This window comes from Wyeomyia smithii, chromosome 3 (genome assembly GCF_029784165.1).
Source record: "Wyeomyia smithii strain HCP4-BCI-WySm-NY-G18 chromosome 3, ASM2978416v1, whole genome shotgun sequence".
Lineage (NCBI taxonomy): Eukaryota > Metazoa > Arthropoda > Insecta > Diptera > Culicidae > Wyeomyia > Wyeomyia smithii.
This window is the reverse complement of record NC_073696.1, coordinates 185,454,576-185,477,476: the sequence shown is the minus strand read 5'-3', so window position 1 is coordinate 185,477,476 and position 22,901 is coordinate 185,454,576. Positions and strand designations below refer to the sequence as shown.

The 22,901-nt window shown below is 37.9% G+C and overlaps 1 protein-coding gene across 2 annotated transcripts in view; it reads right to left on the bottom strand.

Annotated features, from left to right (window-relative positions):
* LOC129732103 (acetylcholine receptor subunit alpha-like 1) overlaps nucleotides 1-22,901 on the bottom strand; it is a 353,242-nt gene that overhangs the window by 101,279 nt on the left and 229,062 nt on the right. For both annotated transcript variants that reach the window (XM_055692618.1, XM_055692619.1), the window contains exon 3: nucleotides 5,350-5,556. In XM_055692618.1, coding sequence (XP_055548593.1) covers nucleotides 5,350-5,538 — 189 coding nt within the window. In that variant the 5' untranslated portion in view covers nucleotides 5,539-5,556. The remainder of the gene's footprint in view (nucleotides 1-5,349; nucleotides 5,557-22,901) is intronic.

The following is a 22,901-nucleotide window of genomic DNA, read 5'->3' as shown; positions in this document are numbered from 1 at the left end:
TTGAAATCGGTTCGGTCAGACCATCTCTGAGAAAAGTGAGTGCGAAAAAAAGGTGCACATACACACGTACACACCCACACACAAACTATACACCTATACATGCATATATGCAGAAAATGCTCGATTCGTCGAACTGAGTCGAGTAGTATATGACATTCGGCCATTTGGATCACTTTTCTACCTTTTAATTAACCAGTGATCGTTAGGAGAAAGTCAATATGTTTACTGGAAGCATTCCCTCTACATGTGGAAGCATTCCCTCTACATGTGGAAGAAAAATAATCGAAACCAACTGAAACCTCAGAATTCTTGCAAAAACACATTATTATTTTTAATCTATTATGTTTATTACGTACCGACAGTGTCTTCTTCTTTCTTGAAAAACAGTCACAGCAAAAATTCACAGAAACCGACGTTGAATTTAAGTGGAATCAACAGAAACCAATACGAAAATCGCTTAGAACTATTCCATAAAATATTTAAAAAAATGAAGGCTATCGTTTAAGTACGCCCCGGTGATGTAAACTTGTTTCGAACTTTTCCGATCAAAGGCAACAAAAAATCGTTACTCACTAAAACTCACAGAAAACCTCTCAGAATCTCTAATTTGTTGACTACCTAGCGTAACCCAGTTTCACAGCAATCTTGCAATTCTTGCAACGAAGGGCGGGAAATATCAAGGGTTGGTTTTTAACGTTTATTAAATTTTCCAGTTGAATTTCGTTATTGGCATGGTATAGTGACAATTTGGATTTGTCCTGAACAAAAGTTCTCGCCAAACCTAATGGCCAACCATTTTTTGGGTATCTTTTTTTCTCAAACATACATGATACCAATTGTTTTTCACGTGACCATGTGACATAAAGCTGTTTATGCGAAAATATGCATATTTGAGCTTTAATGCCACCAGTTATCAGGGCTTCGGGCATTATCGAATATCACGCAACTGCGGAGCGCGAAGGTACATACAGACGTTTGAAATTGAATGGTAAATTGGTAGGTAATATCTGGATACACGGAGCTTCGAAATATTCGCTTCAATGACATTAATATTTCATCTGTTTTTTGAGGCAGATCTGTTGCTTCAGCACAATGCAGTTGACACTTCGCAACATTATAGTTTTTATTTCAACATTCAACAATTAATTGTAAATCCAGAGATTTGTAGGAATGCAAAAATGCCTATTTAACGAAACAGGAGGAGTAAAAACTACACGTTCATTTCACCTTCCAACAGAATCATTGCAGCATGGGCAAATGTCAATGATCTAAGTCAGTGTGCATTTTAGAGAAAATTGAACAGATTGATTAGATCCGAGCAATGGAAAATTAAATCATCGCACATGTAGTGTTATTCTTGTTCTATATTATCATTTAACAGATAAATAAAACGATTATTTGCAACTTTACTCAAATAAGACAGAAATTAGATTTACATTATCAAGCATATGCCCTTGAATCAAATCGAAGCCACGTTGAGAGTATTCACATGCTTGTCGAGTTTGTTGCTACCACGCTTTAGCTCTTTTGCATAGAAAAGGTGTAGTAGGCAGCGAAAACGAAAAACACTTAATATGTGAATCATCAACAGGTGCTTGTGTACTCAACAACGACGCCTCAATAACGACGCTACAACAGCTTGTCTACCGCTCATAGCCTGCAATCATAGTAATCTAATGACTTTGTTTTTGGAGTAAAAGGCGTGACAAACCAAAAATATATTTAAATTTTTTTCTAACTTTATCAGTTGATTATTGTTATTTTTATGGCCTATTAACTCGTCGGAGATGAAGATAAAACAAACACAAAAAGAATCATTCAAATTCGTTGATTCTACTTAGAGTGAAACGCCGTTTTACAGACACCAACTTATTTTTATTTAATAGAAGATTACAAACAATATAACATTTGAACTAGTCAGATCTTGAAAAAAATAAACGATATCGCCGACGAAGAAGCGTTCGAGGTAAATTAAAGTCTAATAGAGCAGATACTCTGTTGAACAACCTCTGGAGACCAACCATTGCGCCAAAAATGCCGTAGTTATAGTAGCCGTAGTTTATATTTACTTGTTCCAAAAGAGCGGGACAGTCTAGGCGGCCTTGTAAGAGGTCAGTGGTGAACAATGCCCTGGCTGTGTCTCTACGGACAGACAGAAGCTCCAAACGAATTAATAAGCAGCGACTTTCATAGCTTGGTAGACTTGATTCTATTCTTTCCACGCCATTGTTGTAATGAGGAGTCCAGACAACCGAGCAGTACTCCAGTATAGAGCGAGATAATGCGCAATACAATGATTTAAGGCAGTAGATATTCGTAAAGTCTTTAGCGAACCTGAAGATGAATCCCAGAACTCTAGAGGCTTTGTCGACAGTGAACGAAATGTGAGGCTTGAAAGTGAGCTGGGAATCTAAAATTACCCCCAAGCCTTTAACTTGGCTTACGCGCTCGATCTCAGTTCCTAGCAAAGCATATTTATAATGTATAGTCTGTTTTTCACGCGAAAATGATAAAATCGAGCACTTGGATGGATTAACGTCCATACGGTTCAGATGGCACCAATCGGGACATCTAGCTGACGTTAAGAAAGTGACAGTCTTCAATTGTGTGAACTTGAAGAAAAAGTTTGAGGTCATCCGCGTAAGACAACCGTGGTCCTTTAATAACTAGGTTTACGTCATGAAAATAGAGCAGGAAGATTAGCGGTCCTAAGTGACTTCCCTGCGGTATTCCACACGTAGCGTCAAAATAAGAGGATTGGCAATCCCTGAAAGCAACGGTTAGACGGCGACCGGTAAGGTACGATTGAAACCATAGTAAAAGATTCCCGCTGATTCCAAGATTTTCAAGTTTTGCAACGGCTATGCGATGAATCAGTTTATCGAAGGCAGCTGTCAAGTCAGTGTAAATGACATCCATCTGAGCACGTTTCACCAAAATTCCGCAAAAGGTAAACTTTTAGCTATTCTCCTATTTTTTGGCAGCACAGCGTGACAACTGTCAATTGAGTTCAAAGGAAAAAAGCACATTAGCACCAAATATTTCGCATAACTGAAGCTCAATTGAATTGACCGTTATTTTGATCCACGAAAATAAATGACTTGGTACCTCGGTTTGTCTGTGGAATAACTTGTGACGCTGACTTAAACGACATATGACATTAGTTGATCAGATTGTTTCAAATACCGTCACTAATGTTTTATCCGGTAACTCCACTAAGAGAGATGGAATTTCCAAAATTTTTCTCACGACTACAACTATGATATCTACTGATATATTGTTATTGTAGATCATTTTCTTCGAGTAAGAATAATGTCTTGCCAAGTCCCATGTCGTCACAACAAATATGTGTAAGCAGCATGCTGTTTTTCCGAACAGTTTTCTTATATTTGAGCTTTATTAGTGATTCTAAATTTGCTATTCCCACACCAACTGCAAGCACCCTTTATAAATGATCATTGGATACCGTGATTTCTGGAACGAATTCCTACTTAGGTGAGTAAGTTGAAAAAAACAAACCTTTACCGAATGCTTAAAAGCATTCCATTTCCATTGGATGATATTAGCATACAAATTGCCGTTCAACCGTCCTCGAATGGTTCGAGAGGAATGCTGTTATGGCACTCATCCTGTGTGAATAGTCAATGAATCAATATCTCTGCTCTACAGTAGGAAATAAAAGTCCCAGAAATGGTGAACCTCCGTGGGTGGAAGTTTCAGCAGTGCTATAGTGACACGTATGCACACTTGGTCTAAGCATTCTTTTCGAGGTTTTGCCGAAAAGAATACCGAATTTTAGTTCATAAATTATTATGTTCATAACTCATACTTAAAGGATGTTATAAGATGCCTATTTTTCAGAAGAAATTGAAAAGAGTTACCGGATGACGTTAATTTGTCGTCGGACAGTGTACACAGTATGCTGCACAAATCTAAATGAGGTTGCGATTTAGCATTAAATCGGCGATATAATATAGAGTCCTGATAGCAAAAGAACACCATCAGCAGATAGCTCGGTATCAGAACATTATAAAAAAATAGCACAAACACCTAACATCTATGATTCAATTACTGCTGAACAAATTGTATGCAAATCTGAAGTGAAATAAAGATTCATTCAACATCTACAACCAGCGCCACAAGTGGATTTTTAAATAAAAGTTCCCCGAATGTGCAGCGCATCCGGTTGAACTAATTTTCGGGAACATTTTCTATGGTGCCTGCTCCGGAAAGCCGAATAGCCAAAAGTGGCACTTGTGTCGCCACCGGGCTGAATAGATTTAAATGATAATGCTTCGGCTGTCGTTCCGTTTCCACTCGACAAACAGCATGCCAAGCATTTGTTCCAGCAGGCGCCTGAAGGACCCTCCCACCCCCGTGCATGGGATTTTCGCTTTCCATTTTTTTTTATTTATTCTTCGGTCATCTTCAGCCTCTAAGTTTACCCGAAATGATCAACCCTTTCGCATGGCTGGCGCTAGAGGCTGAAGATTGAATTTAGTAAATTTTCGATGCCATTTTTCTTCTTCGGCGCAAATTTATGGCAGGCAGCAAAAAAACCGCCGATTTCGATGGCAAAAACAGGACGTACAGCGGCAAGACGATGGAATAATTTATGATGCCAATAATTTCTCTATCCGAAGCGGCTGGGAAAATATCCGCTTGTGACCAGGCTTTAGCCATGGTTTCCAGGTACTTAAATCTTACAATTCGAGCCGTGCTAGTAACAATACGTCACCATCCATAGTGTACAGTTTTTCTACTCAGTTTTATTTCCTTTTTATTTTTTCCCGGAATCTTTACTACCCCGGACAAGGCTATGAGCACTAGCTTAGAGATGGTGCTAGTATCAGATGAAAGTAGCCATAAATTATGCTTAATGTTTCATGTTTAATCTTTTTTTTCTGTCATTCGGAGTTTCACCACAGCCATGGCGACACAAACTGTAGCAACCGGTCAAATTTAGCGGTCGGCTAGTAGCAAACTCGAATAGTGTTTATCGACCGACGTGAGATGACTAAGGATTGTTGGACGTAAAAATTGGCGATTCAAGGCAACGATGGTCAGATGTTGAAACGAATTTATACCAACTTGATTGCGCTTCAATCACCACAGTTGTGCGAAAATGTGTGCAACGGATTTTGTAAGCAGAATTTCTGTTTCCAACTAAAAAACAACTTTTAACTTTCGTGTTCACATTTAAACTCAGGATAGAGTTTGGTTTCTGTTTTCGCATACTAGCTTGATTGCCTTCTAATTGAATTCTGTTCACCATAAAGAAGTTATTTCTGGATTTTCAACACGACATGCGACAACTTGTCTGGTATATGAAACGGAACAAGTACTTACCACGTCAATTAGTTGTGATAGCCGCAGACCCATTTTTACTGTTAATCTATCGGAGTTGTTGCCCACGGGCCGTATCAATCGGTTATAGTTGCTCAGGAGGTCGTCATATAAACGCTTAGAATCTGGGTTGGCCAGGCCGGTAGCAAAATGTAACGCTATGAACACAGCCGTGAGTAGCACGCTCCCCATCTTAGGCCAGGTCCACCCCTGGAAGAAGAAAGGAAGAAAAAGAACATTTTTGTTAAACACAGGTTGAAGGTAATTGAGCTAGTCGAAAGTTAGTTTAACAATCAACTCATCCCGCAGCACTCTATAAACTAAAAACTACTGAAAAAGTCATAACAGAAATGATCACGACCTAAAATTTATAGAATACCACACCTGTCATCAGCTTACATCCAGAACTAACACCAGAGTGTTCGATATTAAACCACAGTTTACCGAAATTTCAACATCACACCCGACGTTCTTTTTCAACACTAATGACATCAATTTGGCAGAAAAGTTTATCTCTCTACTAGCAAAATTATCCTGTGCATACAATACAAAATTTAGCTTAAAACACCCTTTCAGCGGTAAAACTTTTACGTTTAGTTTTTTTCCTCGTTCCAGTTGGGTATTAATAAAAAGGGAAAGTATATACGTTTTTTATGTATAAGCTATTTTTTGTCCAGATCAGCCGAGCTGGAAACCCACTTCAACTGATTCTATTCTAATGACCGAATTGATGTAACTATCCGGGTTCCAAGTACGCAATTAAAAAATCTAAGTTAAATGAGTAAACATTAGCTGCTGTTTCTCTCCTTTTAAATAAACTAAACTTTGTTTAATAGTAAGTTATAAAGTTGGGATTTAAATCGAATAGCTAGATTAGTAGCTCTTCTAGACATAGAGAACGCCTCCGACAGTGACAGTGTCGAATTTCAGTTTTCCTCTTCACATCACAGCAATGATACAAAATTATTAGTCCAACCGCACTCCAAATTAACGAGATGTCATCGGCCAGAGAAACCATCAACTTTAGGCTTTCGAAAATTATTTTGTTGTACAAATTGCTCTTGCGTCAAACACACTGTGCAGGGAAAAAATCTAGAAATCATTATTGACTAAACGGAAATTCTACGCCCGGCCATAATTAACCTAATATTTCTTTCTGTTGTTCTCTTCCCTTTTTGGGCTGGGTTTTTCCTTCGTGGTGATTTTTCGGGTACCTAAATATTTTGACTGAACATAGAACGGGACCGCCGTTTGCCGACGTATTTGTGTGTTTTAAACTTTCACGAATAAGTGTCAGTTCTACGGTAAAGGGTGCACAGTCACACAATGGTAGTTTGTCAGGTCTAATTAAAATCAAAGTAAATTGAAAATGGGAATATAGATTGTTTTGTCTGAACGTATTAACCACATGTAACTTATTCGTATTTACATCAATAAGCAGTAGTTCTAACTGAAAGTAAATCCAACAAAACTTAAATTTTACGTTCCACCATGGCGAAACATGCTTGCTGGGTTTTGTGAAAGAAATTAAAGCCACTCCCATCGCAATAAAAACGCGATGGTGCAATGCAGGCACCATAATGCAATAACTTATGCAAAACGCTCGAAGAAAAACCATCGAACAAAAGAAACTTTAGTCCCATGAAAAGGTGACAGCCAAAAATATCGCACTGTCCCGGTTAACGAACACCCGAAAAAAAAACTAACAAGGAAAATTGTCGCAAAGCGTGACGGCAAAACAAACGCGAGGAAATTTTCTTTTATTTGCTCGCGCTAAATATTTGATGCCTCTATTCTCTTGTTCGATGCCATTTGCGACCTAGATTGCACATGCAAATTTCCGCGAACCCCTTCCTCGTTCGAATCGAAGCAAAATGGAAGAAAGAAAATTGACTGGAGGGAGAGAGGTTCCGGATTTAATATGCATCAAAACTTTCCGCAGGATAGAAGCACCAACAAAAAAATTTTCATGATTTTATTCGCTGCTGGAATTAACTTTGCTGGTTCACTAGCGCAATGTTTGTTTTCGCAAGCACCGTGAATGAGAACAACCGTACGACAAAGGATCGCAAGAACCACCGTGAACAAAGAAGATAATGAGCGCAGCTCGAGTCTCGTTCGATTTTTATAAGTTTATGGCTCATGATGCATGCTAGAAGCTTGCGGAATGCATGAAGAATGAAGCAATTTATGCAGTAATTTGCATAAATTATATCTGCAACGCCAACGATCAATCCCACGTCTGGCTGTGCTGAACCTCAAATAGACCGCTGCAGTACCTGGCATATCACATACCCCGTTGGTTTTAATTGCCATAAGAAAACTGTTCATTGAATAGAAGAAATTTGAGTTATGTTAATAAGCCCGGTTCCAGGTTTACCCAAGCCGTATAAACATTTTTTTGAAGTAGAATACTTCTCTCAGGAAGTTCGGCTACATAGGGTTGTGAAATGAAAATCTAAAACCGAAAAAAGTGAAAAATATGTCCAATTTCAAAAGCTAATAAATCGGTTAGTATTCGATGGATTTCCTTCGTTCTTGCAGCAATAGATTGGAAAATCTTCTAAGATTCTTCCCAAAATAAGATAATTGTAATTTTATTATTCACACTATTGTACTATTGAAAATAGTCAAGCCTTGTCAAAACGAAAAATTCGACCTCTGATTGGTCGTTATATGCTTGCTTCCCAAGCACGGTCGACAGGATCATATACCTTGCAATTGAAAACATGCTATTTGGCCTATATAAGAGCCTGTTTCAGCCGGAGCCGCTCATAATAGTTCTAGACAGCGACAACAGCGGTCGTCCTTCCTTAACAGCAGCACTAGCCCTGTGATTGGTCACCACGTCTCAGGAGCAGCGCGGTTTTTCTCAGTGTGTGTCGCCAGACAGCCATTATTCCCCCGTGTTGGGGCAGCATGAAGATTGCCATCAGGAAATCCAATTTCGGAAATCAAAATGCCTTTTACAAGGCAAATAAACAAGTCATTAAAAGTTAATAATTTTTGTCAACGCAAGCAAGCATTCTGTGTTGCATCCTAGCAATTTAAATTTGTCGCACCCGTCTAATTTACTGAATGTGAAATAGCTTCCACAGTGCATGTTGTCCGTGTATCTTAATTCCCCCAATGTTAGGGCAGCTCAAAGGTTGTATTTAGCAACCGATTTTGAACCGCAACATGCTTTTTTCAAGGCAAATAAAATAATGATTGAAGATTAATAATTTTCTGGCATCAACACAAGCAGACATTCTGTGCGGGATGCCAACCCCCCACTGTAGGGGCAGCGCAAAGGCTGCGATCAGCATAACCGACATTGAATAATGAACTGCCCTGTTAGTACGCATTCACAAAAGCAGTTATTTCGACTATGCAGAGCTAATATGAAGTCGATTCAATCAATCAGCATAAACAGAATTTCGTCGTCTCCCAGCTGCCAAGTTGCAACATGATGAAACACGCAACAGCGAGCAAACGAAAGCGCTTGATGTTACAAACCGCAATAAGATACGGGTTAGAACCGTTGCATGTGTGAGAGCACCATCGGTGTTTATTCGCTGGATACACTATCTTCTGTCTACTGAACCAATAATCTGTTTACATGCGACACGGGGACGGGAACATTTTCTTCAACCAAGCTGCACAACACGACACAAAACATGTTATTTTGTTGCTTCAATGAGAGTGCTATCGGTCCGGCTCGACAGAATGTTCACAAAAAATCATTTTTGTGCATCCGTGCTACGAAACTGAGGAAAAACTTTAGAAACTGAAAAAAGAGGTGGAGCTTATCAAATGATCGCTCTGAGCCAGAATGAAGTCACACATATTTTTCAAGTTATGTCATTCCACCACGTACGAAAAATAATTCATTCCTATTTTCATCCCTATATAAGAGCCTGTTTTAGTCGAAGCCGCTCATAATAGTTCTGAACAGCGACGACAGCAGTCCTCCCTTAGCAGCAGCGGGAGCAAGCAGTGGGTACCATCGATGGCGGATAGCGGCCACAACTGTGGCATGGCTGCGGATAAGCGTAGCAGTTTCAGCGGATCTTTACCATCGATAGCAGCAGGGCCAGCAGATGCAGGTATAGCGGATACCAATGGCGGCCACAACTGTGGCATGGCTACGGATAGCGTTGCAAATGCTCGGCAGTTGGGCCAGCGTATAGCGGCCACAACTGTGGCATGGCTATGCATAGCGTAGCTGTTGCAGCGGGTATATCAGCATCGATAGTAGCAGGGTCAGCTGATGCAACGACACTCCCTTCACTAAAATGCTGTTTCAGTGTGGTAGCGGGAAGCATCAGCAGCAGGCTTGCATGAAGTGAATACATCAGCCAGCAACTTTCTCTGAGGCCTCTGCCATAGTAGACGCGAAAAGCGGCGCGAACCGATTCGCTCGGCCGCAGGTTGATGTACAGCTCTCCTGATGGCTGTACATTAACCTACAGCCGAGCGAATCGGTTCGCGTCGCTTTTCGCGTCTATTATGGGCATGGCAGAGGCCTAATAGGAAAGTTGTATCATTTCGTTCATAAGAATATTATTGTCGGTAATATTACAGAGATGCGATTGCGTAAATCCGATTTTGGGTTGAACAATTGTTTTTTTGAGAACAAATAAAACACTTATTTGAAGAGTTAATAGCTTTTGGTACCAATAGCAGTATAGTGACAGCCTCAGCGGTAGATGCAGATGCAGCCGGTACTTCCCTGAGGCCGATGTAAAGGTTAATGGGAGCAGCACGGCGAAACAGTTCGGATTATGCTTAGACGCGCGTCATTTTTCGTTGTTGATATTCCCCACATGAAACGACGCGCTTTCGTATAATAGCGGTGGTATTAGCGGTAGATGCATTTGCCAACACTTCCTCCAGTAAAGCCGTGTCTAGTTTTCAATGTGAAAACACCTTTCTCATTGTGTTGACCGTGCGCCTTAGTCCTCACTATCAAGGTCACACAGAGATGTAAGATAAACACTACATCCTATGATAAATTGAACAATTGTCCTTATAAGGACAACAATGGAATTAATGAAGATTTAATTTTGAATTAGAATACTTCTCTCAGGAAGTTCGGCTACATAGGAATGTGAAATGAAAATCTAAAAGTGAGAAAAATTTCAAATGCTAATAAATCGGTTAGTTTTCGATGGATTTCCTTCGTTTTTGCAGCAATCAATTGGAAAATCTCCTAAGATTCCTACCAAATGCATGAAATTGCAATTTTATCATTCGAACTATTGTACTATTGAAAACTCTTAAGCCTTGTCAAAACACAAAATTCGACCTCTGATTGGTCGTTATACCGCGCTTTCCCAAGCACGGTCGGCAGAGTTATGGACCTAGTAAATTGGGAATGCATCATTTGGCCTATATAAGAGCTTCATCAGATAATAAACAAACATTTAATCGGATATTAAATTGAACAACTGAAATTTAAAGAACACAAATGATTAAGTTGATTATCTTCATCTACATGCATACTCTGACTATTATTACGTGTTTGCGTCGCTTAGTTTTTGGCTACGGTCATGCAGAACGCAAATAACGGCGCGATGCGATTTGGCAAGACGAAATCTGTTGAAATGTATAGCTCTACTTCGCCTTAAAAAAAGCTGTACATTTCACCACGGTAAGGCGAATCGCATCGCGCCGGCATTCGCGTTCTGCATAACCGTAGCCTTTGTTCCGTTCCCGTTTAATGATGTCGTATTAAATGTGCATATTACAATTCGGCAGCACTTCAACTTCTCATTTGCACAAAATTTAAAAATATTCAATGAACTTCATTCAAAATATCAGACAAAAAGAAATTACAATACTGCCAATGAACGGTCAACGTTTATTTACTAGAAAAAATGACTGACACGCAAGCAGCCGGTTATCTTTCTTGTAAAAGTATTCTACTTCAACCTTGCGGTCGTGGCTTTGCATACAACCTTTTTGTGATTTTTTAATTCAGTTTCTTGTTTAAAAAATCACATGGAAATCACAATTGCAAATACAAATGTTTTCTCCCAGCTGTAGCGTGAAGTCATGATGTGGATTTTTTCTCTGTGTAGACTCATCTTTGCGACCAAACACATTTTGATCTTCTATTATAATATTACCCAGATGTTTTCTGTGCTCTGCAATTCGTATTATTGGCAGTACCACTATTGAGGTGAGGGTGCTCATAGCCTCATGGTTACAGAGCCCACTTGACCGTCATGACTTCGAATCATGGTAGAATCAAGAACGTTCGCTGTCAGAGGAACTACGGTTTATTCTTAGGCTCCCTCTCATCCCCTTATTTTACCTTTCCTCCACGCTTGATTATAAAAACAAAACAAGTTTACACGGTTTTCTGACTTTTATCTATCAGCTATCTGTATACGGTACATGGGCAAACTGTCATTTAACGTATTTCGAGCAGTTGTTTATTCTTCATTTAAAAATCGAAGGCAAAAGATGACCATTTTCCAAACATCACGTTTTGCTCAGAAATTACAGCTTTTTCAAATGATTTATAAAAACAGGTATGGCTTTGGGACCCAATTGTTGCCCATTGAAGATGGTAAATTAATCCCAAATGTAGTTCCTTGTGAGCTCAGATCCATCAAGGAGGAGCAACTACAAAATGTGCTGTCGTTCAAGCTCAAGCTCAGTACCACTATTGAGGTTAGTGACCAGCTTATTATTTATATCCGTGCTTTTGTGTTATGTTTTACCCTTCCGTTGCAAGCTGATTGTTTTACTATACCGTGCCTTTTTCCGTCCTATCAATATCACCAAACTGCAATTCCTTGAAGAGATATCACCAAACGTTCCTCTCTGGTCAGGTTTAGCTCTAACTGAGAAGGGCTTACTATGTCAAGAAGAGAGAGTCTTATTGAAACCTCGTTCCTCCTACCAATATCGCGTCACAATAAGAATTCTCCGAAGAAGCCCCACTGCTAAATCTCTGGTTAGTTTAATTATAAGCAGAACTTTTGTTTTTCTGGAGGAGTCTAATAGAAAAACCTCATCCCTTCTGCCAATATTACGTCATAATTACAATTCCCTAAAAAACTAATTACACATTACTCAGACTCAGTTTTACCAGTTTTATTGTACGAAGGACTAATTTTTGTTAAGAAAAAAGAATTCAACTTGAAGGACGACTATGTGGTGGGATTGTGGGAAGAGCCTGTGGATAAGCTCATGTTTAAGTCCTTTGGCTACCAAATGACCTGATTCTATTAAGATTTGAACCTTTGACGAGCGGCTCCTGTAACCTTGCGGCTACGATGCATACTGGCTCTTCCATGTTTGATTTGAACCTGTTATGTTACTGGCAGTTCCAAACTCTTGCATCGTTTTTGGCTCTTTTCCAGATTAAAAGGTATTATTTTGAATCATTTTCTCTCTTCCGCTGTATCCTAAACTGTATAAGTTTAAACGTTGACAGTTTTTCACTTGTTTTGACAGACTTTGATTTACTATTTCATGGTTTAATTTTTGCGAAAAATTCCATTTGCATTTTCTGACTATCTCAATTTTAAACACCTTTATTATTTTTGACTTTTTACTTTCACATTCGTTCAATCTTTTAAACTATTCGTTTTTGTGATATATTTCTCTTACTTTTTTCGATTTTTCTAATCTTCCAGTTAGACTTCTCATTTTTACAACTTCATGATTTTTTGGTTTTAGGGTTTTGAGTGTTATTTCTATCTATTTTACTTTGCACGTTTTTTGATATTTCAACTTCTTGACTTGCTAGTTTTTTGCAACTTAACTTTTGAGCAGTTGTTTTTTTGGATTTTGTTCTGTTTTGTTTTCTAGAATTTTCGTCCTCTAGACCTTATCAAGTTTATTTTACTCCATCGACCTTTTTGTCTTTCTCCTAGAAAGGTATAGCAATCACTGGAAAAACCAAAGGTATAAAAGTGCTCCAAAGGGTCGAATCTCGTATATCAATCGACTTAGTTTGACGAGCTGAGCATTTTCTGTATGTGTGTGTGTGTGTGTGTGTGTGTGTGTGTGTGTGTGTAACGCTCTCCCAATCTCACTCGATTTTCTCAGAGATGGCTGGACCGATCTTCATGAAATTATTGCAAATGAAAGGTCTAGTTGCCCCATAAGACCCTATTGCATTTTATTGCAATCGGATTTTTAGTTAAGAGATTATGTTTAAAAATGTGAAAATCACGAAACATCATTATCTCAGAAACTACTCAACCGATTTTAACAAAATTGCTTTTAAATAAACGAACTACTTAAAAGACTCTTAACTTTTGAGTTTCATGAAGATTGAACTTGTGGTTCAGAAGTTATTTAAAGAAACGTGTTCTGGAGAGTGTTTAATCTCACTCATGTTTCTCAGAGATGGCCGAACCGATTTCCACAAATCAGTGTAATTTGGGAGGTCTAATTACCCCATGAGACCCTTTTGATTTTTTTTGCAATCGGACTGTTACTTTGCCTGTTATGTTTAAAAATGTGAAATCCAGCTTTGAAAAGAAACATACTCCGAAGACTACTTAAACTCACTCACTATTCTCAGAGATGGGTGAACCGATTTCCACGAAATTAGTATCAAATGGAAGGTCTAGCTATGGTCCCAGCTGGTCTCGAGGTACGATGCTGGCCTAACAAGTTCGAGTCCCGGCTCGGGAGAGACTGTTAGTGTTAGTAGGATCGTAGCGCTAGCCCCGCAATTGTCCCGTACACTTGACGGTCGGCTGCGAAGTCTGTGTATAGTAAAACAGGAGGTCGAATTCCGATACGGAATGTAGCACCAAGGCTTTGCTTTGCTTTGAAAGGTCTAGCTGCCTCATAACACCCTATTGAATTTCAATGTAATCGGTTTGTTACTTTGTCTGTAATGTATCAAAATATGAAAATCACGAAACTTCCTATCTCAGAAAGTACACAACCGATTTGAACAATATTGGTATCAAATGAACGGGCTAGTTAAAGGTTAATTGATGAATTTTATAGTGATTAAACACATCAAAAATTGTGAAAAGAAACATGTTCCGGTGACTTTTCAAATTCACTCGTTTTCTCAAAAATGGCTGGACTAAATTCAACAATCTTAGTGTCAAATGAAAACTTTAGCTTGCCTATAGGTTCCCATTTTATTTGACTATAATCGTATTTTTATTCCAACCGTAATGTATTAAATTATAAAAACAACGAAAGTCTATTAGCTCGAAGATCACACGACTTATTTGAACATATCTAGTGTCATACGAACGGGTTGTCTCTCAAACTCACAAGTAAGAAATTTCATAGCAATTTGATATGTGGTTCAAAAGTTATGAAAAGAAAGATTCAAAGACTATTTAAAACTGTAACTGCATTGATCAAAACATATGGCCTAAACAAAATTTAAAATTGGTATTGTGCTATTCGTACGTTCCCGGTATTGCTCGTCATTGAAGTGTACGAAATTCAAAGTTATTTCTTTGATACCGCTATTTCTTCAGCACGAATATTCTACTCCTAGGTAATATTTTTTTTAACTTTTTGCCTTTCTCCTAGAAAGGTATAGCAATCACTTGCAAAACCGAAGATATGAAAGTGCTCCAAAGGCCAAATGGCATATATAACTCGACTCAGTTCGACGAGCTGAGCATATTCTGTATGTATGTATGTGTGTGTGTGTGTGCAGATTTTTATTTTCACTCACTTTTCTCAGAAATTGCTGGACCGGTTTTAATGAAATTATATGCAAATGAAAGTTATAGTTGCCCCATAAGACCCTATTAAATTTCATTGTTATTGGATTTCTATTTGAGAGGTTATGTTTAAAAATGTGAAAATCACGAAACATCAATATCTCAGAAACCACACAACTGATTTCAATAAAATTGATATTAAATGAACGGACTATCCTAAAAACCCTTAACTTTTGAATTTTATATAGATTGAACATGTGGTTCAAAAGTTATGGAAAGAAACGTCTTCTGAAAACTGTTTGATTCCACTCAAGTTTCTCAGAGATGGCTGGACCGATTTCCACAAAATCAAAGTCATATGAAAGGTCTAGCTACCCCATAAGACCCAATTGATTTTTTTGCAATCGAACTATTGCTTTGCCTGTTTTTTTTTTTTTTTTTTTTTGTTCATCTATAATTTATTTGACACGGCACAAATTCAGCTTTGCCTGTTATGTTTAAAAATGTGAAATCCAGCTGTTAAAAGAAACATATTCCGAAGAATACATAAACTCGCTCACTTCTCTCAGAGAAGACTGAACCGATTTCCACGAAATTAGTGTCAAATGAAAAGTCTAGCTGACTCATAACACCCTATTGAATTTTTCTGTAATCGAACTGTAACTTCGTCTGTAATGTACCGAATTGTGAAAATCACGAAACTTCATTATCTCAGAAGGTACACAACCGATTTGATCAATAGTGTTATCAGATGAACGGGCTAGTTAAGGGTTAACTGATAAATTATGATTGAACACGTGGTTTCAAAGTTTGGCTGCCCTATACGCTCCCATTTCATTTGGTTATTATCGAACAAAGCAACTGTTATGTATTAAATTGTTAATAAAACAACGAAAGTCTATTATTTCAAAGATTACACGACTTATTTGAACATAACTAGTGTCATACGAACGAGTCATCTCTCAAACTCACAAATAACAAACTTCATAACAATTTGATATGTGGTTCAAAAGTTATGGAAAGAAAAAACATACAAAGGCTATTTAAAACTATACCTGCTTTGATCAATATATGTGGCCACAATACAATTTAAAAGTGGTATCGTACCATTTGAATGTTCCCGGTATCGCTCGTGATTGAATTGTTCGAAGATAAGAGTCATTCCTTTTATTTCGCTGTTTCTTGAGCATTTACATTACGTCAAATTTCATATTTTATACTTCTATTACAACATCATTATTTTAGAACCCAAAAAGTGAATACACATTTATTGGATTTAAGCGTTCATGTAAATCTATTTTTACAAATAATAAGTTTGAATGAGAAAGGCTGGGTCTGACCGCTAGGTGGATTAATTTTTTACTGTTTACTTCTGTAGTCTTTTTTTATCGAATTTTAAATATTTGTACTTAAAATTTTTGATTTTTATTTATTTTTTTTTATTTAGTTTTTTACGTTTGATGATTATTTACGAGTTTTATTCCTTTTTATGTTATCATTCAATTTTTAAATTTTTGACAGGTTAATTTCTTTTTGACCTTTTCCCAGTGTGTTATTGTGTTAAGTTTTTCTTACTGGTTCTTTATCCTTTTTCTATATTATATTTCGCTGTTTTGTTTGGCGGTTCTTTCTTTTTTTTCTTTTCTAATTTATTCAACATGTGCAAGTATTTTCATCCATGTAATTTTTCAACGTTTTGCCTTTCTCCTAGTTGCCTTTCTCCTAGAAAGGTATAGCAATCACTGCAAAAACTAAAGGTATGAAAGTGCTTCAAAGGGCCGAATGTCGTATACCACTCGACTTAGTTCGACAAACTGAGCATTTTCTGTATTTATGTATGTATGTGTATGTGTGTGTGTGAATGTGCAACTTTTTTCTCACTCACTTTTCTCAGAGATGGCCGGACCGATTTCCATGAAATTATTTGCAAATAAAAGGTCTAGTTGCCCCATAGGTTGCTACCGAATTTCATTATAATCAGATTTTTAGTTTAGAGGTTATGTATCAAAATGTAACAATCACGAAACTCGATATCTCAAAAACTACACAACCGATTTCAACAAACAGATGTCAAATGAACGGACTATCTGCAGGACCCTCAACTTTTAAATTTCATAATGATTAAACATATGGTTCAAAAGTAATGTAAAGAAATGTTTTCCGGAGACTGTTTAAACTAACTCATTTTTCTCAGAGATGGCTGGACCGATTTTCACAAAATTAGTCTCGAACAAAGGTCTAGTTGTCCCATATTGAATTTCATTGTATTCGGTTGGTAACATTGTCCGTTATTTATAAAAATGTGAAATCACGTTATAAAAGCAAGGCTTATACCAAAGCCTGCTTAAACTCACTCACTTTTCTCAGAGATGGTTAGACCGATTTTTACGAAATCAGTTGCAAATGTAAGGTCTAGTGACCTTATACACCCTATCGAATTTCATTGTAATCGGATTTTTAGTTTAGGCACCGTGTTTCAAAATGTGACTATCACGAAACTTCATTATCTCAGAAACTACACAACCAATTTAAACAAAACTGGTGTCAAATGAACGGGCTGTCTTGAAAATCCTTAACTAATGATTAAACATATGGTTCAAAACATTTTTAAAAGAAACGTGTTCCGGAGGCTTAGAAACTCACTCATTTTTCTTAGATTTAGCTGAATCGTTTTTTTTTTTTTTCAAAATTAGTGTCGTGTTGAAGGTCTAGTTACCCCACAAGACCCTATTTAATTTTATTGTAATTGGACTATAACTTTGTCCGTTATGTATGAAAGAAGGAAATCACCTTTTGAAAAAAAACATATTCCAAAGACTGCTTAAGCTCACTAATTTTTTTCAGAATGGTTGGACAGATTTACACAAAATTAGTCTCAAACATACTTAAACTATGACTTTATATATAACATCAATATTCTAGAACCCGAAGAGTGGATATAGTACGCTCTAGTGTAGACCACGGCGTGGGGCGGTATGCGTCGGATAGAGACAACACTCCAACTGTTAACGGGTGAAAAAATTGAATTTCGATGCCGAGGTATTCAAGAAGGCAATGAGAAAAGAGTGCGAGGGAGGCAACTGCCTCTGCTCGAGAGCAGACAAATTAGTTACCACACTATTGCAACGCTACCTGGGACTCGCCAGCCTAGGAATAGACAACCGCCACTATATTGGTGGACTAACATCAACGCGACATCCTCAGTACGTGAGGAAGAGGGCTTGTTTTGGGAAGCTATGCGAGAGGACCAATACGAACCTGTGGGATGACACCTACAAGATCGCAATGGTCAAGACCAAAGGCATGTTGGCGCCTGCGAAACGCTCGCCAGCGATGGTGGAGAGCATCATCGAGGGACTCTTCCCTACATATGCAGCGAACTAGATGCAGAAATCTCATTAGCTTATGAGAATTACAACTCTAGGGTAGAAAATAATATCAAATCTGATCCAAAGCAGTTTTACCGTTTTGCAAAGGAAAAAATGAAAACTAATAATTTTCCATCACGCATGCATTTTGAAGGTAACGAAAGTACCGAGTCTCAGCTTATTTGCAACCAATTTGCGAAATTCTTCCAGACCGTTTACAAAAACCCGGATGAAAAAAGAGATTTTAACTACTTCACGCATTTACCTGAATGTACCAATAGCGTATCAGTTCAAAATATAACTGTTCAAAAAATATTAACATCATTAGAATCCCTAGATGCAACTAAGGGTGCTGGGCCAGATGGAATTCCACCATCTATGCTAAAAACATTTCATTCTCTTTTTGTAAAACCACTGTTTTGGCTTTTCAATCTTTCAATCAAAACAGGTGAATTTCCTTCCATGTGGAAAAAATCATTTCTCATCCCGATCTTTAAGTCAGGTAAACGCTCTGATATTAAAAATTATCGCGGCATAGCAATCATCTCTTGTATTCCGAGACTATTTGATTCAATCGTTAATAAACGAATTTTCGAACAAGTGAAAAATAGTATTACAATCAACCAACATGATTTTTTCAAAGGAAGGTCCACAGCTACTAATCTATTAGAATTCGTTAATTTCACACTCGCTGCAATGGATAGAGGTAACTACGTTGAAACATTATATATCGATTATAGTAAAGCTTTCGATAGAGTCGATATAACATTACTGATTTTCAAACTAAAACGCATTGGACTAGATAACCAACTCGTGAAATGGATTGAATCTTATTTGACGAACAGAACACAATTTGTCCGTTTCAAAGGCCATCTCTCTGATCCAGTGAAGGTAACATCTGGAGTTCCGCAAGGATCACATTTAGGACCCTTACTATTCATTTTGTTCGTTAATGATGTAACCTTTTTACTTAACCAGATCAAAATTTTAATCTATGCCGACGATATGAAATTGTATATGGAGATTACAAACCAGTCTGACCTCGAATTGTTTCAGTTGCAGATCAATACCTTCTATACTCGGTGTCTGAAAAGCTTACTTGATATAAATATTAAGAAATGCAATGTCATATCATATCATATACAAGAAAACTTTCAACGTAAACTATAAACTATTACATAGGCCAACAACTTGTAGAGAGATGTACCAAAATGAGAGACTTAGGAGTGATCCTCGATTCGAAACTCACTTTCGTAAATCATTTCAACACAATAATCAACAAAGCCAACAGAATGCTTGGTGCTATTAAACGTTTCAGTTATCATTTCAAGGACCCATACACAATAAAAACTCTTTTTGTGAGCTATGTTCGATCAATATTAGAGTACTGCAGTATAGTTTGGTCTCCATATCAAGAAGTTCATATCAATCGTATTGAATCAGTTCAAAACAATTTCTGGTTTTTGCATTAAGAAAACTCAATTGGGCATCATATCCTCTCCCTTCTTTCGAATCTCGCTGCATGCTTATTAATATCGAAACTCTGAAGAAACGACGAGAAACAACCATGATTACCTTTGTAAACGATATAATCTCACAACGTGGTAATTCACCAAATCTGCTGGAAACTCTTAACTTTTATGCTGCTTCTCGTCCTTTAAGAACGCGCAATATTTTTACTATTAATAATTACCGGTCACTGTACGCCAAACATGGACCAATTAACAGCATCATGAACGCCTACAACAAACACTGCGAGATTATAGACGTTACCATATCCCGAAACGCATTAAAAAGCGCATTACGTGCTAGAACTCGATAGCTTAAGGTTAACGTATACATTAGAATTGTAGTCTACATTGATTGACGAAATAAATAAATAAATCGAAAGTTGCTTTTGGTAGTATCTACACAGTTTCGGGCCCTCGAAGTCTCCCATGTGCTTCAAGTGCGTGGATGCGGAGAAGACTGTTGAGCATGTCTTCTTCTTATGCCCTTATTTCGTACGTGCGGAGAGCGACATGATGGTAGTGAACCGTCCTTACACTACTCCGGACAACCTAGTTCGGAAGATGTGTGAAGACTCGGACATCTGGAGCGCGGTTTGGGGAACCGCCTCTCAGATTGTCCTGGAGCTACAGCGTGCGTGGCAGGTAAACCACAAACACGCCAGCGGTAGTTAATTTCCAGTCTCCAGGCGCATTAAGTACTCCCATCTTCGGACGAAGCACTCAACCGTCGTTCCGGGAAGATAAGGGTTGGAGACTGGATAGATTTTCGTGGATTGAGTGGTAAGTGCTTTGGGAGAGTGCAACTACCCCAACAAAGCTCCCTCAGGACTCTGTGAGCAGAATTCTCTACCACCTTGGAGTTGGAGTCCGTTATGTTAGTCCCAGTTCAATGATATTTTTCACAGATAGTTTAAAAATAGGTACAAAAACTCGTGTAGGAATCTTCGGTCTTGGAATCAATATTGCAGTGAGGAGAAATTTTCGAATGTGCGAAAAATATATTTGAATGTGCGAATCACTGGAAGTCAAGCAGCGTTGAAAACATTTGGTGCTTAAAAACGTACTTCTAAGATTACCTGGAAATTCATTCCCATAGTTCAGTAAACTTGTATTGGATTCTGGTACATTAGAGCATTTGTGGGAATGAAAAAGCGAACGATCTTGCTAAACGAAGATCTTACTAACAGTTTATTGGTCTAAAACTGTGCAGTGAAAATGAAACTCAAACATTGTGAAAAACAAAAGTAGCCGCAATGACCTTGGCTGTCGAAAAGTGAGCCTACGAGGTTCATAACAACTAATGTAAATCATTCCAAAAAGCTCCTGTTTCTACATTCGTTGGTCTAGTAAAAGGGCTCTTTCCGAGCAGATATCAGTTGAAGAACATTTCCTGCGTTCAGAGTGGAATCTGTCGCTTTGAAGTGTCTTCCTTCTTGTTAAGCAACAGCTTAACCACATCGATGCAATATAAAGTATTGCTGGTCCAAAAATTTGTATTGAATTAGATAATAAAAATATTACAGCTTCTGCTATACCGAATTCCTATTAAGCATCTCTTGCTCATTGAAACTCTAATCGAATAGAAAACGAAAAATAAACACAAGATAACAATAAAACTAAGTATATTGCAAATCATAAACTGCTTGCATTCCGCGGCTTGCAGAATTTTCCATTTTTCATGCATCGTTAAATTCTTATATTTATACCCACTTCAACTTTTAGTCACGGTGTTCTACTCAATCATGAGAAAATCGAAGCTAAACCATAACACTTCTGGGACGCACATAACACTATGACGAATGAAGTGTGAAAAACCGGCCTGGATTTTACTTATCCGAACCATCGCACCGGTGCGACTATATCACGAGTTTTCATTTTCATACGCGTCGACTGTGGTAAACATCGCACACTTGCACTGTAGTATGAGGAAGGCTTTTAAAGCCCAATGTATGGTGGACAGCTACCAGTTAGTTTCGAGGTTCGAAATTAGTGTAACCCAACTTTTGCCGATTAGAATCTCGCGTGGTAGCAACTGTTGAAATAAGTTAAATTGTTGCCCCTAATTGTCTGTAGCAACTCCAGGAGAAAGTCAGGTTCCGAAATTCAAATGTAGCATCGACGCTTAGCTTTGTATGATAGAAACGCATTTTCCGACCGTGTTCATTCATGCGTAAAAATCTACAAAACACAAAGCCCCACTTCGAGTCAAACGGGGTATGTAGTGAGTTTTATACTTTCCGCTATACTGCGAACCTTTTATCCAGCAATGGGTGTGAACAGATCCACACATTATAACATAGTATCTATATGGAAATCAACATTCAAAGGACTGCGGAGACAAGCAGCTCGCGGAAAAATGGAGGCCACGGCACCTTGGGTTAGTATGAGAATTGCGCATATCCTTTTCTCACGAAGAACAATCGCTTGGATTTTGGATGGCTTTTAGAGTTTGATTCCTGACAACCATTCTCCCCCATATTTATACTATCATTCAACACGAACGATGTTGTCCTAAGAGTTGTTAAGGGAAGAATTTGAACTGGATTAAGTAGAACCAGGCACAAATATCATTATACCACAGTCATTCGCAAGCAGATTATTTGATTGATGTTTCAGTTTAGGATATTTGAAGTTTTCCGGACAGAAAACTTCGTTCATTCAGGGATTTAGTCTACTTGAAAAGGAATTGCAACCCTATAATTTCTATCCCTTTTTTCGGTCAAAGTTTGACTATTTGACATCCACATTCCGTAATGCAGTTGAAAACGTCGTTTCCAAAGCGTATTCTTTTGTAAAATGGCCAAATACCACCCATAATGAGTATTTTCAGTACAGGAATGACGCCCAAAGTTTGGGAAAGCCATTTTGAATTCAAGAAAGTGACTTCTGCTTTATGAAAAATAAACATAGAATGGTCAAAAAACTTGTTGTATGAATAATAACGGAGCAGAGTTAAAATTTGAAATTAGTAAACCCGAAACTATTTTGAAGTTGAAAATGGCAATTTCCAGTTCATGTAGAATAGT